This window comes from Ciconia boyciana, chromosome 2, assembly GCF_034638445.1.
Source record: "Ciconia boyciana chromosome 2, ASM3463844v1, whole genome shotgun sequence".
NCBI lineage: Eukaryota > Metazoa > Chordata > Aves > Ciconiiformes > Ciconiidae > Ciconia > Ciconia boyciana.
Window position 1 is genome coordinate 125642814 of NC_132935.1, and position 15733 is coordinate 125658546.

The following is a 15733-nucleotide window of genomic DNA, read 5'->3' on the forward strand; positions in this document are numbered from 1 at the left end:
CATCAGTGATACAAAGTACATGTTGACCCGCATCCCCTTGTAAACATTAACAAAGGTTTAATTCAGGGTTTTATCTTGTCTTAAAATGACTAACAAAGAGTTCATGCTAATGATTTGCTAACCCACTTATACCTAAGATGTCATTTTCACTGTAAATTGCATGAAGAAGAATGTAGCACCATGTATGTTTAAAGTAGAACCAATTTAAACACAGGAGTTACATAAAGAAGAAGGGAAGAGAAAGGTCACAAGGACCTTTCTTAGATATATTAAAAAAATAACAACCCAGGTCTCTAGGCCAGTTTCTTCTGAAACGTAACCCTTACACTATTGTTGAATTATTGGAGACACTGTACCTTTTGCACTGATGCTACGGAGATCTGTGATTTTCATTAAGATCTTTGGGAACATATGAGGCTTGTTGGGTCGTCTCTTTCGGATATAAATTTTCAGTGCTTCAAGCAACGGTTCCTGAAGCTTATCCACTTTCATCGGTTCTTCAAGGTCCTGGCGATCTGTAGGAAAGTATCGTATCACTCGTATGATTTTAAATAAATTCTTTTTCTTTTTTACAAACTTCAAATCACAGAAGCTTCTCCATATTCTTGATTAGAATTGCATGAATTTCCTCTTCCCACTTATGACTCACACTCTGTAGTGAGTATTCTATAAGAAGAGGATAAACCATGGCTTCCTGAAACTTAAGATTCATTTCTCCTTGGTGACTGGAAAGGTTTGTCATTTGAGCGATCCAGAATTACCAGTTTGCTCCTGTACCTCCCTCTCCAAGGGGAAAACACCTTGCTGCAAACAATGTTTCAGAATTTATTTTGTATGCGTCATTGATAAGCTACCTAGGTATACAAAAAGATTACAGCTAATTTATTTTTTGTATCAATACTAAAATAAAGTGAGTTACCATCAGGTATCAGCAGATGGCAGTGCTAGCTTGAGTGACAACCAACATCGCCCATAAACCAGGATGCACCGGTCACATATTAATGACATCTCAGAACCCATCAATGCTTTTGATGGGTTGCGGTTAGAGACACATAAAATCGGAATGATTTTGCGCTAAAGGGCCATTGTCAACAAAGACTGACTCCTGTTTTTTAAACATTCTCTAGTAGCACCCAGTTTGTATTTCAACAAAACGGCCCAACTAAACAAAGTGTGTTTCTTTTGCTAGTCCAGATTTCGCAAAGGAGGAGAGAGACTAGGTGGTTAACATAATGGAAATTTACAGAGGATTTTGGAAATGATCTGAGACTTGGCTTTTTGTATTTTAAAACCATGATTTTACTTCACAATGTCCCTTTCAAGTTGTAATCAGCCCCCCTCAAATCATGTCATCAGTGCCACTACACTAATTTCGAAGTATAATCTATTTTTTTTCTAAAGAAAGTTATCACCAATTACTTCTGTGTGAATGTAATTATATGCATATGCATGCAATTATATTTATGAGTAAAAGCTGCGTAACGGGCATCTGGCCGTAACAAAGGTCATTCATACAGTACCATATACCGCTTATAAAAAAATGCAGCAGGATATATCCTGTAGTCCTTTACCAGGCAAATAATAGGATTGGTTGCTTGACAGAATGATTTGATCCATTTAAAAACGTATCAATAATAAAACCAATAACTATCACCAGTGGAAAACAAACATTTAGTGTTAAGTGGTTTATGTAACATAAATAATAATATTACATTTTATATATTATATATATGTTTTAGTACAGGAAAGCAAAACAAGTAAAACATAAATCAAGATCTTATCATGTCTGTCCTTTTCAAACGCATCTGAATTCATGCTGTACAATACCTCCACAGATTAAGCAGATGGCACTAAGGAGACCTGTTTCTGTATCATCCATTTCCAAAGGCAGGAGCTGGTTGGCAAACGTGAACACGAGATCAGTCAGTGGGCCAAATCCGGCGTTGTGCATCTGAGTTCGGTTTAGGGTAAGGCCATCTGAAAAGGTCATGGTGTCTTGTTCTGGTGTGTATCTTGTGCAAATTCTAAGGATCTGTGGAATGACCAAAAAAAAGAAATCTGAAGAATTCAATCCATGAGAGGTTTGTTGCATTTTCTCAATGTGGGAAATGACCCACGGAACTGCAGTACACGGTCACGTCAAAACAATCCAAAATCAAACTCCAGCTTGCTTGGTTCTAGTAGCACAAAAATTCTCTGGTACAATGTAAATATACTCCATTGACTACGGGTATTTTTTATAACAGAAATTTAAGAACAGAAATCTTCTCCCTAGTTATGAAAGAATCAAAGCTTCTATGCAATTCTCACCACTTAGGTCACCAACATCACCATAACATTCACATAAACCGCTCTTTAATTAGTATGCTATACGCACCTAACTATAAAATGCTATTGCACTGCTGATCTGATCCAGCAAGATCATAAAAATACCTCAGCTCTTCGAACATACACATATTTCATTGATTTTGGGGATCAGTTTTGCATGACAGTGCTTCTCTGGGTGGTGTCTTTGGTAAGGACAAAGTGTCTCTGCGACATCTCGCGTGAGTGGGCACAGACAGCTGTGAGTTGGTGAAAGAGGCAGAACGTAACTTGTGCTTTGGGGTGCCTGCCCTTCTTCTGTGACAGCAGATAGAAAAACACCGCTGTGCAAACACAACCCCCACGGGAGCGCTCCCTGGGCAGCGGTGCAAAGCCCTCCATCCCCCCAGCAGCTGCACTTACACTGCAGTTACGCTGCCCTCCATCTCCCCAGCAGCTGCAGTTACAGCCTCCACGCAGCGCTGCTCGTCTTGCCGGCCTGCGAGCTCGCACCTGCGCCCATTATCAAACTTTGAACCTCCACACGGCACCGTGCGGAGTTAGCCCAGCTATTCTTCTATTATGGTTGTTGTTACTCTGTGTGCCGTAACACCGAACCTCCTCGCCGGCCGGTTGGCCTCCAGAGTTCCCCGAGGCTCCGGTGCTTCCCCCATCCCAAGCCCTGGGCAGTGCTGGTAGGGGTGCATACCCTACCTGCCTGGTGCAAAGCCTGCCTTCCCGCTGCTGACGGTGTCACCCACTCCTGTGCAAGCCCAGGCAGTGTTGGTTTTGGCAAGTTAACTTGTGTGACCGCAGCCACCCAGCATTGACCCCAGATGAAAGAGCGTTCGAGGGGAGGATGGGGATTCACACCTCTAACTGGACACGGAGGAATGCAAAACGCATGAATAAAACACTGAGGATGCTCTGCATTTTGTCAGTAGATGCCTCTGGGGTAACCGCAGCGTCAAGAGCGCTGTCGCAGCAGAGGTGCGGTGGCAGCACAGCCGGGGAGAGCGAGTGCCTGAACGCTTTCGCCTCTCAGAGCAAACCCAGGATGTGTCCCATGATAGACTCCATGCGGCACGGGCTCATTTGTACGGCTGCTATTAATGCACACTGCCTTAAGGATCAAATAAAAGAGATGTCCATCATGTTGACATATTTCTGTTATATATATATCAATGCTTAATGTTTAAAATAATCAGAGGTGGGAGAAGGCTTATCCCTAAACTAAAATAAAATAAAACCTTGCAGAAGTCTAGCTGATTAGTTGAGCTAAGACTACAGCCGTATTTTTCCAGGGCTTGACTGTATTTATTTCCCATACAGCCATCCTACTTTGTTTTAAAGATTCCACAAAAAAGATTTACACGAATATAAGTGAGCACAGGGCGAATTTTAATTATTCCTATAGCTGCCAAAGCTCTGAGTCAGAGGCCCCAGCACTTGGCAGCAGACCAGTCTGGGCTTGGTTCTCCCACTTTCATCTTTCCGTGGCAACACTGCTCCAAATAAGCAGGGAGGAGAATAAGGAGGACATGGCATGTAAGAGACCTACAGGGAAGCTTTTACTTCTCTTCTTAAATCCTTTGGTAAGAGACTTAATAGGGTGTATTTCTGCAGAAGACTCTTCAACTATTTTCTATCTCAGCAATAACCTTATCTCACATTGTGGTATACATTGAAGCACTGAGACTCTATGTGGTTGGACATGCATGTTTCACGTCGTTCCCCTATGCCTGAATTAGAATAAACTCTTGGAATTACTTGAATTGATGACGAAGAGAGGCACAAATACAAATGCATAGCACTGAGAATCTTCACTGACCACAAATTCCCCACTAATATAAGTGATCTCAAAAGGCTGCTGGTAACTCCAAAGGTTTTGTGTAATAGCCAAAGTGTATTTCAGGATTATTAGCAGAAATTAACATTATAAAGCACGGCACCCTGTCAATAAGAGACAGCATGTTTACCATATTCTGTGCTGCCAGTAACCACCAGCAGTTCTCTCTCGTAAAGGTCTCTGTCTGTTATCCTTTCAAATCATTAAAAGGATTGTATAGAAAGGAGAAGAAACACGCAGGGTTTGTTGTTTTCAAGAAAAGCAAGGTTTGAAAACTTTGCATATTTATTGAGAAACCCAAGAGCTACTTGGTTTACTTCTCTAATGGCATGCAAGAGAAACTGGAGTGCAGCTCTTCCCACCTGAAGCCTGCACATAGAGTAGTTGCCTTCCAGTAAGGGTGCGTGGCCTGTGATCATCAGGTATCCAACTTTTGGAGGAACAAGGCTCTGTACTTCTTAAGTGGTACTGATTTTCCCTTAGCTCAGCTGAGGAGAAAGGCAGCCTCTTTTATTCTGGTGCTATTTTAATTGCTAAGCCTTATCAACGAGAGTTCCTCCCTCCACACCGTCAGGACTCCCAGCCCAACAAATGAGCAAAGCAGGACGTGGAGCTAAATCGGGCAACGTCGTGGTGTTTCCCGAAGGCTGCCTGCAGCCTCCCCGCAGCTGCCCAAGCAGGGGAGGCAGATAGGGTTCCTCCGTATCCTCCCTCCGAGGGCAAGTCTGGGTATCGGCTGCCAGCGCCGCACCGCCCAGAGACTCCTGGCCCAGAGGGACCGGGGTGCCGCGGAGTGGTTATCCCAAACAACCCGGAGGCCGAACGCGTGCCTCCTGCCGGACAACAGGCTGCTGCCTCCCTCGCTGCGAAGCTCTCCGTGCTCACCCCCTGGTGCTGTAAGCCCCACTCGGTTTGGGGGTGCTCAGCAAAGACCTACCAGATCACTGCCCCCCAGGGCTAACACAGAAGACAACTTCCAGGCTGGATCGTCATCGGGAATGAATCTGGGGTTAGGTTACTCAGCCTAGAGCCCCTGTGGGCATGCAAAGAAAGACACTTCCAGGGGCCTTGCAAAATTTATAATTAAAACATAAAGGTCCCATGGAATTTAGCTGCTTCCAGGCTTAGGCAGCAAGTAGGATGGCTTTTTGCAAAAGGCAGACTTCAGGCTTTCATACCTAAATGCTGCGCCAGGCGTTAACTGGAGGAGCCTGCAGTGGCTCTGCTAGGGCACTGGCACAGCTGAAGCTCAACTACATCTTTTCTGCAATGCACTTAGCTTGACTGCCACAATCTGGTCTCAGGTTTCTCCTGCATTCCTCTGACATTATCCCACAACACGCTGTTATTAACTCCAAGACAGATCATTTGAAATGGTTTTTTTTTTTTTTTAATTTGTGTCCTTCATCAAGATCTGCAAAACGCCACAGATATTGCTAAACCTTTCTTAGGCAAACTTCCAGTGTCAAAGTGAAGCTGATTTCAAGCTCATATTCACTAAAGAACAGATGGGAAATGTCAGCACTTCAAAATAAGAAATCACGGTATCTTTCTCCATTTTAAACTGAACTGCTGTCTAGAAGACATCCTCCTAATGTCCTCAATGTTGTTTAGATTTTGTAACCAAGCCAAGTATTTTAGTTGTCACTCTGCTCTTAAATGCCACTTGCAGCCATAAATAAGGTTCTTGCCCATGATTAAAGGACCCTTTGTTTTAAGGAATATTGGTATCTTAAAGTGTCTGGGGTTCCTATGAGCCAGTTACAAATCACAAAGCAAAAACCCTGTGGGTCGCACAAAACCAAAACCATCCAGAAAGTTGCGTTTACAAAATTGTTGCTACCATAGAATTGTTACTAATTTTAAACAGATTTGTTAAGGCAAGCTGGGCTTTTTTTAAGAAATGCTGTTGCTACACGCTAGCTGCCTTAGCCGGCTGGGACGGTTTTCCAAGAGGAGAAACCCAAGCAGGTGACTCTGAAACAACGAACAAGCCTGCCATACCCCATCGGCACGGGCTATTCCACGCACACCAAAGCCTTCCTAGCACTAACGCGCAGGGCTTTACAACAGAAAGCAAAAATGACATTATTGAGGATTACCATTCAAGGACTTCTCAGGTTTTTGTCCATCAGATTTAAGACAGGATGGGCTCCGGGCTCTTTCCACATTCATTTTGCCAGAGCTCAGCGAGGCTGGGGATGCTCGACCGCTGCCGGGCCAGTGTACCAGCAGACAGAAACACTCGCTTTTACAAGGGTTACTGACTGAATTTTGGTAGTATTTATCCCTGAAACTTTTGGCACCAGAGCAGATATAAATTCCACCATCCTCGATCGGTGCCTTCAGCTGCCTTGCGAGGCTTGATGTTATTTCCCTTCCAGAGATCTTGTTTGTTTGTATATAAAACAATTCTCTGGCCCATACCCAGTGGAGTTTACTGAGCTCCTAGCACCATTTCCTTTGTCAGCCTGTCAGGGGGTTTAAGCATCCATGGCCGCAGGAACTGAGCAGAGCCCTTGGCAGGCTCTATAAATGTTTAAGACTCCCCACAGCGCAGAGACAGTGCTGCTGGGTGGGCAGTGAACTGGGGTCCTGCTGGCACGGGGAGTCCGGCCACCCTACCTGGCTGGGCTGGGAGCCTCCTGCGTGCCGTGGCTCTGGGGACACGTCCAGGGGATTGCACAGCAGCGGGACCGTGAGGGGACACTGGCGAGGCTCACGCCCACGCGGGGCAGTGCTCAGACAGCAGACCACGGGCAGGCACCGGCAGCGGGTGCTCACGCAGCAGGCGGGGGAACGGTGCTCACTCCGCCTCTCAATGCACAAAATAAAACGTTTCAAACAATCCTCATAATTAGGAGAACTAGCTTGCTGGAGGGGGGGAGATATGCACTATTAAAACACTGCTCCAAGTATTGAGATTTAGCTTAAATAAAGATACAGAGCTGCACTGCAATTCCGATTATGTGCAGGTGATGTGGGTTTAATGGATATGGGCATTTCACAGACAGCGTGCGCACTACGCATTACCGTGCTCATGGTAATTATCCCTTTTTCTTTTTAAGCAGCACATAAAATAGTCACATACAGCTTGTGTAAAAGTCATGCAGGAAAGTTAGGACTCTTCGTGGCAACCATGTCTTATCTGCTCCTGGTTTTGGAAAAGCCTCAGCTCCTCCTTGCTACGGGTAGCTACAGCACTTGCTACGCCTTGCTCGCTTGGATGTGTCACCTTCTCTGGCTTCATGAAAAATAAAAAAGAGAATGAGCAGGCGATCAGGAATGACAGGTCTCAATAAAGTTTATAACTAGAGCTTGAAGGTTGCCACATGGCCACAAAGTAGAAGGCGTGAATTGTGTTAAAGAATCAAGTCTTTCTATCCATTAATTAGTTGAAATAAAGTCACCATTTACCACCTGCTTCATTATTCTTTTTCTCATCTGGCAACTAGGCTTTTATTTAGTCACTTTAATCAAAGGCTGTAAAGTGCCTTTATCTAGGCACTTCAGATAAAACCGCTAGCAGAAAGGCTACCCCTAAATTCTTGATATTGTCCAGCCAGCGCTGGCGACGCAGGCAGCGAGCGGAGCTGCTGGGGGGACCCTGTGCCACAGGGGCTGTGCATGCTCCCGGGGTAAGCTCCCACCACCCACCCCAACTAAGAGCGCCAGGAGCTCACGGGATCCCGAGCAATTACAGAATTAGGGTATTTTTTTTTCCAGCAGCTACAGAGCCAGGGCACGGCAGCAACAAACAGGGGGTGGCAGCTTAAGGGCTGAAGTTTTAGGGGTAAAGAGTTTGGACGCGCAGATTCTTGCTATATCCTGACTCCTCACCATTTTTGGGTAGTTTCTGTATTAACCTTTTGTTACTGGTTACAACAGCAAACCACAAAGCAGTTCCCATCCCATACCTCTGGCAAAATACACTTGAGGCAATGCCACAGGTTATCAATTACTGTATGCCTTTCGGTGTAAGGGGAACATAACTGTGTCTTATCAGGACAGAGCTGGTGACGATAGGCATGCAATTGGTAACGAATGGCCCTGCCCTGCGGAGGGACCACACACAGTAACGATGGATGGTCAAGTCTGAATGAGTGCCTGGACGAAGGGGACAACAAGAGATGAATCTTGAGCACGACAGGGCAACCTCAACCTTCGCTTTCTTTATAGGCTGGAGAACGATATCCCTTCCCTCTCCCACCCCAATTTCTCCTTCATCAATGTCCTCTAGATGTGACTCTTCAAAACAGCTTTTGACAAAACAAGAGGAAAAGGTCACAGCAGTTAACGTCCTCCTCAATATGATCCTGTTTGAAGCAATGCACTTTTAGAAATTCCAAGATTAATTACTTCAGCTTAAACTCCTGTGTCATGCCACAAAATATATCTACAGTAGCCATCCTACAACGGGCTTCTTGGCCATGCTTGGCTCGATGAAGACCTGAAGGTTTGTGCTCAGAAGAAAACATTCAAAATACGTTTAAAATACACTGAAAATACTGTTTTACTGAAAGTTATTGCTACGACCAAGAATAAGAAGCATATCTGCAACTAAAAGCCTGAAGACCTCTAAGGTCTTGATAAAGAAATGCTGAGATCCCAGAGGGTTCCTCTGAAGGTCAGCATGACAGAAACAACCAGAGACAAAGGGAGGGAAGACATCTCGCCTTGACATAGAGGCAAGGTCTGGCAAAAAACTCCAAGCCCATCTGCACAGTTCCCTGCTGCAGGTTGTATGCTTGCCTATTTAAAATTAAATGACATTTAGCTAAAATCTGTATGGAGTCCATTACAGCGTCCAGTTCCACAGGTGCCTGCAGCACTGGTGAAAGCAGGTGTTCTGTACACCGGAGGCTTGCACCTGCCAGGCTCCAGGCGCACCAGGTGCCCCTCTACAACCTGCAAAAACCTCACTCTGAAGATTTGTGTCTTGTTCCTCAAATTAACTCATGACCACAGGTACAGCACGTTCCTAAAACACACAGCGGACTGTCTTTCTAGGTATCCTTTATAGAGAGCATTATGTTTTGGAGGAAGGAAAGAGAATCCAATCTCTCTTCAGTGTTAACAATAAGGACATTTTTCCAAAGTTGCACATATTTCAAGTTAGTGCCACAATACCAAAATGTGCCCTTCTTGCAACTATACCAAAATCCACAAACTGTAAGGACTTACTACCTATTTTGAAAAGTATGCTCGTCCCTTATAACACACGTCTGTAGACGTGCTAGAGTCCGCTCGTGACTGTACCAGCCTACCCGATAACGGCAAGTTCCATTTTGCAACCATAAGGCTGGGGCAGTATTTGACCCCCTCTCTCTGTCGATTACAGTAAAAAGAGCAGTTGAAAATACATTAGTAGTATAACAATGATGTTAAAAATACATACCAGTATATCCAGGCAGGCTGCTTTAAGTAGAGTTATCTGGTCTGCAATGGTCAAACTTGTAAAGCCTGGCAATCGCTTTGCAAATTCCACTATTTTAATAATGCACTTTGTTGCAAGTTCACTGAATTTGTCCCAAAGCCCGAGGTCCAGTCGAACCCGATGATCTGCGCTGGAGTTCTGGAAAGAGAGACAGAAGGCACCATAAATCAACAACGTCCCTTTCAGTAAATGGTTTTCAAGGGAAAGAAACAACAACTGCGTATTCCTTCCAGAAGTACTTTCTATTAACATTCCAGGCATTTTCTGCAGCTTGCTGTTGGGATGATGCTGGTTTTAAACTTGGATTAATCGCCCGAAAATTCCTTGGATATTTCTCCGTTACTTATGATTGCAGAGGCCATCTGTACAAGGAATACAAATGAACTTAAACATTTCCAAATGCCACTATCATTATTCTTCCTTGCCATTATATAATAAGTGCATTGAGAGAGACAATTTACAGTTGTACCCCAGAAAATATAAATGAACAGTGGAACAAGAATATCAAGTCCTCATCTGGAAAAAGCAGCACAATATTTGGAACATAGTTTCACATACTTAAGGTCTTAGCAAATTAGTTCTACTTAATTTATCTGCTCTGTGGCTCTGCAAGAGTTTTACAGCTTTCTCAAGCTACACTCTCCCATGAATTAAAGAGCATTTCTTTACACGACGTTAGGAAAAACACCATGTGTGCTGATGAATGCTATATGCTCATTTGAGGGTGCATCCAACGTATACCCTACTGTTTGAAGTGTTACAAGGACATTCCAGCTGCATCTTTCAGAAACTGTTTCCATATATTCATGTATCTTAATCCAAAAGTCCGTACTTTGCTAGGCTGCATAGCAAATCTGTGTTAAAAGTTTGTGATTAAAGTCGTGTTTTCAAACATTCAGAATAACCACTTAAGCCTTGAAAAAGTTAAACTTGTCAGCCAAGAACTGGCCGACTCAAAAGTTACTGTGATCTATCTGACACTAGTCCAACAAAAGATGGGGGCACGGGGAGACCGGGGGAGTCGTTTCCAACACACCCATGATTCCCGTGGGGTGACATGGAAGAGGTAATGACAGAGCTCTGAGATACCCGAGGCCCCTCTCCTCCTTCCCCAGCACGCAGCATGTTCCCATTTTGCCAGCATTTGCTCCAATGCTGTTTGGGATGCAGCCAGCGCAATGGTCCCCCCCCTCTATTTCATGAGTCACCAGATTTAGTGTGTGTTGCAGCTGCCTTCAGCGTCTTGGCGATCTCCTCTTCGTTGCAAGAGGAATTTTACCTGTAAAAATACCCTGTTTTTGAATTTGCAAAAGGTGCTGAGCTGCAACCACGGAAAACCAAAGGCAGGTTTGGTTTTCCAAAACCAAAAGAGTTTCTCTTTTCCACGTCTCATCTGAGCTTGTTGACTAACCAAGAAAGAGAGGGGCATCTCCAAAAAAAGGCCCACCTGCTCCAGATGGGTGCTTAAGGCAGGTAAGGGAAAATCCCCTCAGGTGGCAGCTTTCTCCCCAGCTGCAAGGGAAGTCCATGTGATTACCTGCCTTAGACTTAGCTGGTTGAAGTTAAAATGTTAAATTAAGTTTAAAATTAAAGTTAAATGAGAGGAGTGTCAACCTAAAAGTCTAACAGACATGGCAGATAAATAGCCATTGAAAAGCCTTCAATTTACACAGATCACACTTTCTTGGAGGAAACATCTCTAGTGACCCTGCCACCATCACCGCTGATGGTGAGGACATCCACTTCCTTGGAAACCTTTGAAGCCATCAGCTTTCTTTGGTTCACGGGAAGGACACAGGGCCTGAAGAGGCCGACGAGGGGATGTGGGGTGAGCTCAGCTTGGCTGTGATGCTCTGTCACTCCCTCCCGGGGCTGCCTTAGCCGATGCCACAACCACCGTCAGTCACGAAGGGGAAAGTCCTGACAGGTCCTAAGCATGCTGCCAGCCCGACATTCACCCTCACTTGCAACAGGGTGGAGATTCGAGTCGGTAATATTTATATTAGGCCCTTATTACAAAAAGTAAGTGCTAACCATGCTGAACAGTTTGAAGGTGCATACGTGCTCTTCCCTACTCCCCCTCTTTTTTTAAGGGATAAGAAATTAACTTCATCATTTCTATTTGAATTTTTATTCTGGGAACTTCCTCTGTTTTCTTCTGTTTTTTTAAATGACAGAAGAAAAGATAGGAGAAAATGTCTTTATAATCCTAAACCCAAAGAATTGCCTTCAAAATGGTCCAAAACTAATGGGTTAACAGTCATTGTAATGCCCTTTGAAACATTTCTTTCGGCTACTGGAGTATGCATCCTTCAGATTTATTTTATTTCATCCTCAAGGACCTTGGTGAAATACAGTACATTGGAGAAAAAATAAGATCAAGATGTGCAGTCATTCAGGCTGTAATTAAATTTAATAGGCAGTTTATCCAGTTCATAGAAAGATGGCATAGCGGAGAGCTACACAAAGCAGAGCCTAAAGCAGGAAATCATTTTACAATAGGGTATCCATCTGGAAAAAAAGACGTTGCATGAAACCAGCAAGTGTGAACGAAATCTTCATCAGTATCATATGAGGTTACTTTATCATGCTGCAGTACCGGCAACGGGAAGTTTGACGTGTCTTCTATTAAGAGTAATGCACGGCCGTCTTAACAAATGTAAATCTAACTCACTATTATGCAAACTGAAGAGAAGGGGCAGTTAATAAAATACAAAATAACCGGGTGTTTTATTACGCCGGGTGCCAGATTCCTCAGCGTTGGAGCTAACGTGGTTTACACATTATTTTTGAGATGCTACAAATGGAAAGACTTTTAACATTTTATTTGGTAATGAATGTAGTCGCAAGTGTCATGGAAAATAGCTAGATTTTTAGCGGCATTTCTGAATACGTAAAACGAAAAACTGACTCAGTATCAATGTATAGGTTGAACAGCAAAATACGGGGTTAATGAAATGCACGTTAGAAACAGAAACTCTGATTAAATTTGCCTGGGGATCTCCTCTAACCATGCTGTGAAAAAGATGCAGACGCTCTGACTTTTCCTGAATATTTTACTGAAGCAGTTTTTTGGGTGCCTTTTCCAGGAGCAGCCTTGCATGTTTTTCAGGCCTTTGCACCAGCGCACATATGGTGGAACAATACTGTAATACACCCTAGTGGCATCTTTATCAGTGGAAAAGCCCAACCTTGCTATGAAATCCAATTAAACAGCCATTTTTGCCACACAAATTGATCCCATTTTTTCCATCATTTTTGTTTTTTCATTGCAGGCTGCTCTATCTCCACATTAACGATCCAGGATGAGGTACTCGCAGAAACATACACAGTAGCAGAATCCCTACCGTCTTTAAAATCCACTTTACAAAGGAAACAAGGCTCACAGGGGCACTCTGCCCTAATCAGGAACACTTGCTATGCCTCTTTAGTAAAAGCAGCAATGCACTCTAGCTCCAGCAAGCTCACCGAGGACCAGAGCATACGTCTCTGCTCAGTCCCAGCATCGGGGGGGGAGAGAGAGAGAGAGAGAATATATATATATATTCTTCTGCAATGGCACAGACAATAGCCGTGTAACTTCTAAGCCCAGCACTTACAAAGGACAAAATGCTGCTGAGGTGCAAAACCTCTCTGCTTCCAGCCAGCCAAGAGCAACCCGGGAGAACCTGCAGCATCAAAATTATTTTCTGTTTTATCCTCCCTTTATCACGAGGCTGGATGTAACACAGCTGTAGACTTACAAATAATACCAGTCTCGAGGGACAAGCAGTATAGTTACACTCAATTATACTATAAAGTATGACATCTCCAGAGAAATTACTAAGGCACTCTCTCTTACCTGGATGACAGTAATAAAACAGATCTATTTATGATGGACTTTTGAAATCCATTACGTTTAAACAGCTTGCTGATTCTCATCATCGGCAGAACTATACTTGCCACTGCCCACCAAATGCAACTGTTAAGTCAAATGACCCAGGGAATTTAATACGAGTGCTATTCTCCCATTATTTTAAGTAGACTTTTATTAACTATGCAAAGTACAGTAATTATTACAGATAGGGACACTTTTTCTTTTTAAAGAGCAGATGGATATAAAAAAAGATAGTTGAAAATGCTTCTCCAAAACCATTTTTGAACAGGTAAAAATACACAATGGGGGGAAAAAGAATCACCCTGTAACCTTTCCCTCTGGGAAATGCAGGCTGCAGTGCTCAAGAGCGAGAGGAGCCAGATACGCAAGCCAAATGACCGAACAGATTTTTTTATGACTGTATCTCTGCAAGGTCTTTCTTACTCCACTCTCTTATACTTACAATTCTTTGCCCCTTTTAGCAACAAACAAAATCATGTTTTAAATCAGTCTGAACGATCACGTAACTGAAGGCGCACAGAGGCCACGCTTGCAGAACAGTTTCTTCCATCCACTGTTTCTATCAGTACAAAGCTCATGAAATTCAAGTGAATCCACATCGATTCAATACACTCGCTTCTCAGCTCTTGCTTAAAGAATTAAATAAAAACCTCTAAGGTTACAAAAGCAATCTGTATGCTCTGCAGTGTGAGCACACCATGCTTCATGACTGCTAGCCTGTAGGACCAGGCATAAAAGCAGGGCTGGTGGCAATCTTCTGACCATACTAGCTTGTTACTATCAAGAAAAGTAGAGCGGCGCAGGCTTCTAGCTCCCCTTGGACTCAGCATTTAGAAAAAGGGCTGTGTGCTCCTTTTTTTTGACTTCTGGTCTCTATTTCAAGTGCCTCAGAAGGAAAGATTATTGCCTGAGCCCTGCTGTTTGATCAGCAGCTGGTGGTGTTGTCCAAGCATCGAAGCTGTGCTTCTCCAACCAGCACACACACCTTCCGCCTCCTGGATCCTCTGCTGCTGCAGAAAGGCTCCTCCCTCGCTCCTGGGCTGATGGGCAGCTGGAGATGAAGACGACCTGTACTCCAGCCCCAGCGGTACCGAGGAATATTCTTAATCCCCGAGGTTTTCACTGGGTGCAAGCAATGGGGAGAGTGCTGTACTCTGTCCCTTCCAAAGCCAGGCACAGACAGCATTCACAAAAATGAGCTCTTATACTGAACTCTTATCTAAAAAGCTGGAGTGGTCCCAAGACCTTAGCTAGACGAGAGATTTAAATACTCCGCATTTCACACAGAGACCATGGGAATGCAGCAAGAAGACAGTATTTAGCATCACTGCTATTAGTTTTGACACAGCTGTTGAAGGAAGCTGTATCACTCTCAAAGACTCAAGGTAAGTCAAAAATAACTCTTTCAGTATAGTTTTGTTGTAGCACCAAAACATGACAAAGTAGCAGGGACTTCAGCCACGTGCAGCTAACTGCTGTGGACTTTGAACAGACCAACGATAAAACCAAGAAATCTCTTTCCCCAAGCTGCCCAGTCTGGCCTGAGATATGAATGACCAATATCGAGCCTCAGAGAGAGTGTGGTCAGGTCATGGTTACGTGGGACCCATAGACAGACCAGATTCATCTGTTCATTACTTAGGTCCAGGTGCTCTCAGTAAGGGCTCTGAAATGCCAACAGGGACATAAACTCACCATGGAGCTCAGCAGGAACCCAAGGACGAAGGCATCAGCGGTGTGTGTGATATGCAACAAGACCCTCTCCAATCTCACCCACTTGTATAATTTCAAGAGCTAAAACATTAATGATACTTAAGCATCCAATACATAATGCAAGCACATAGGTGCCCAGGTTTATCTTTCAGCCTTCTAGGATCTTTGGCAATTACCAATACAAAGTACCATCCCACCAGCTGCAGTGCACTCTTCAAACTCAGAGGTACCACAAAAGTACGTACCAACATGTTCACGTTGGGAGGTATACTGATATATTGTTATTCTGGGATAGCCAGGCCATTTGCAAGGGAGCCTGTGAGCAATAAACTCTGGCATGCATACCAGCAGCCTGGCTATGCGTCCCAGCTGCGGACATGCGATCACTTCTTCTGCAAGGCATAAACTCATTGTTTTGAACTGGGAAGATTTTTCAACACTCATTCAGAAGTGCTCTCACGTTTGCAGAAGTGTGAGAGCCCATTTCGAAGGTTTTATTCATTCCAAGATGAGAACGCAACCGCACGTGCTGCAGGGAGGAGTGGAGGGCATT

At 44.0% G+C, this 15733-nt stretch overlaps 1 protein-coding gene across 11 annotated transcripts in view; it reads right to left on the minus strand.

Annotated features, from left to right (window-relative positions):
• Window positions 1-15733, minus strand: part of RARB (retinoic acid receptor beta) — a 333102-nt gene that overhangs the window by 5123 nt on the left and 312246 nt on the right. For all 11 annotated transcript variants that reach the window (XM_072853962.1, XM_072853959.1, XM_072853961.1 and 8 more), the window contains 3 exons: window positions 9552-9728; window positions 1828-2032; window positions 357-515 (listed from right to left, as the gene is read on the minus strand). In XM_072853962.1, the coding sequence (XP_072710063.1) occupies window positions 357-515; window positions 1828-2032; window positions 9552-9728 (541 nt within the window). The remainder of the gene's footprint in view (window positions 1-356; window positions 516-1827; window positions 2033-9551; window positions 9729-15733) is intronic.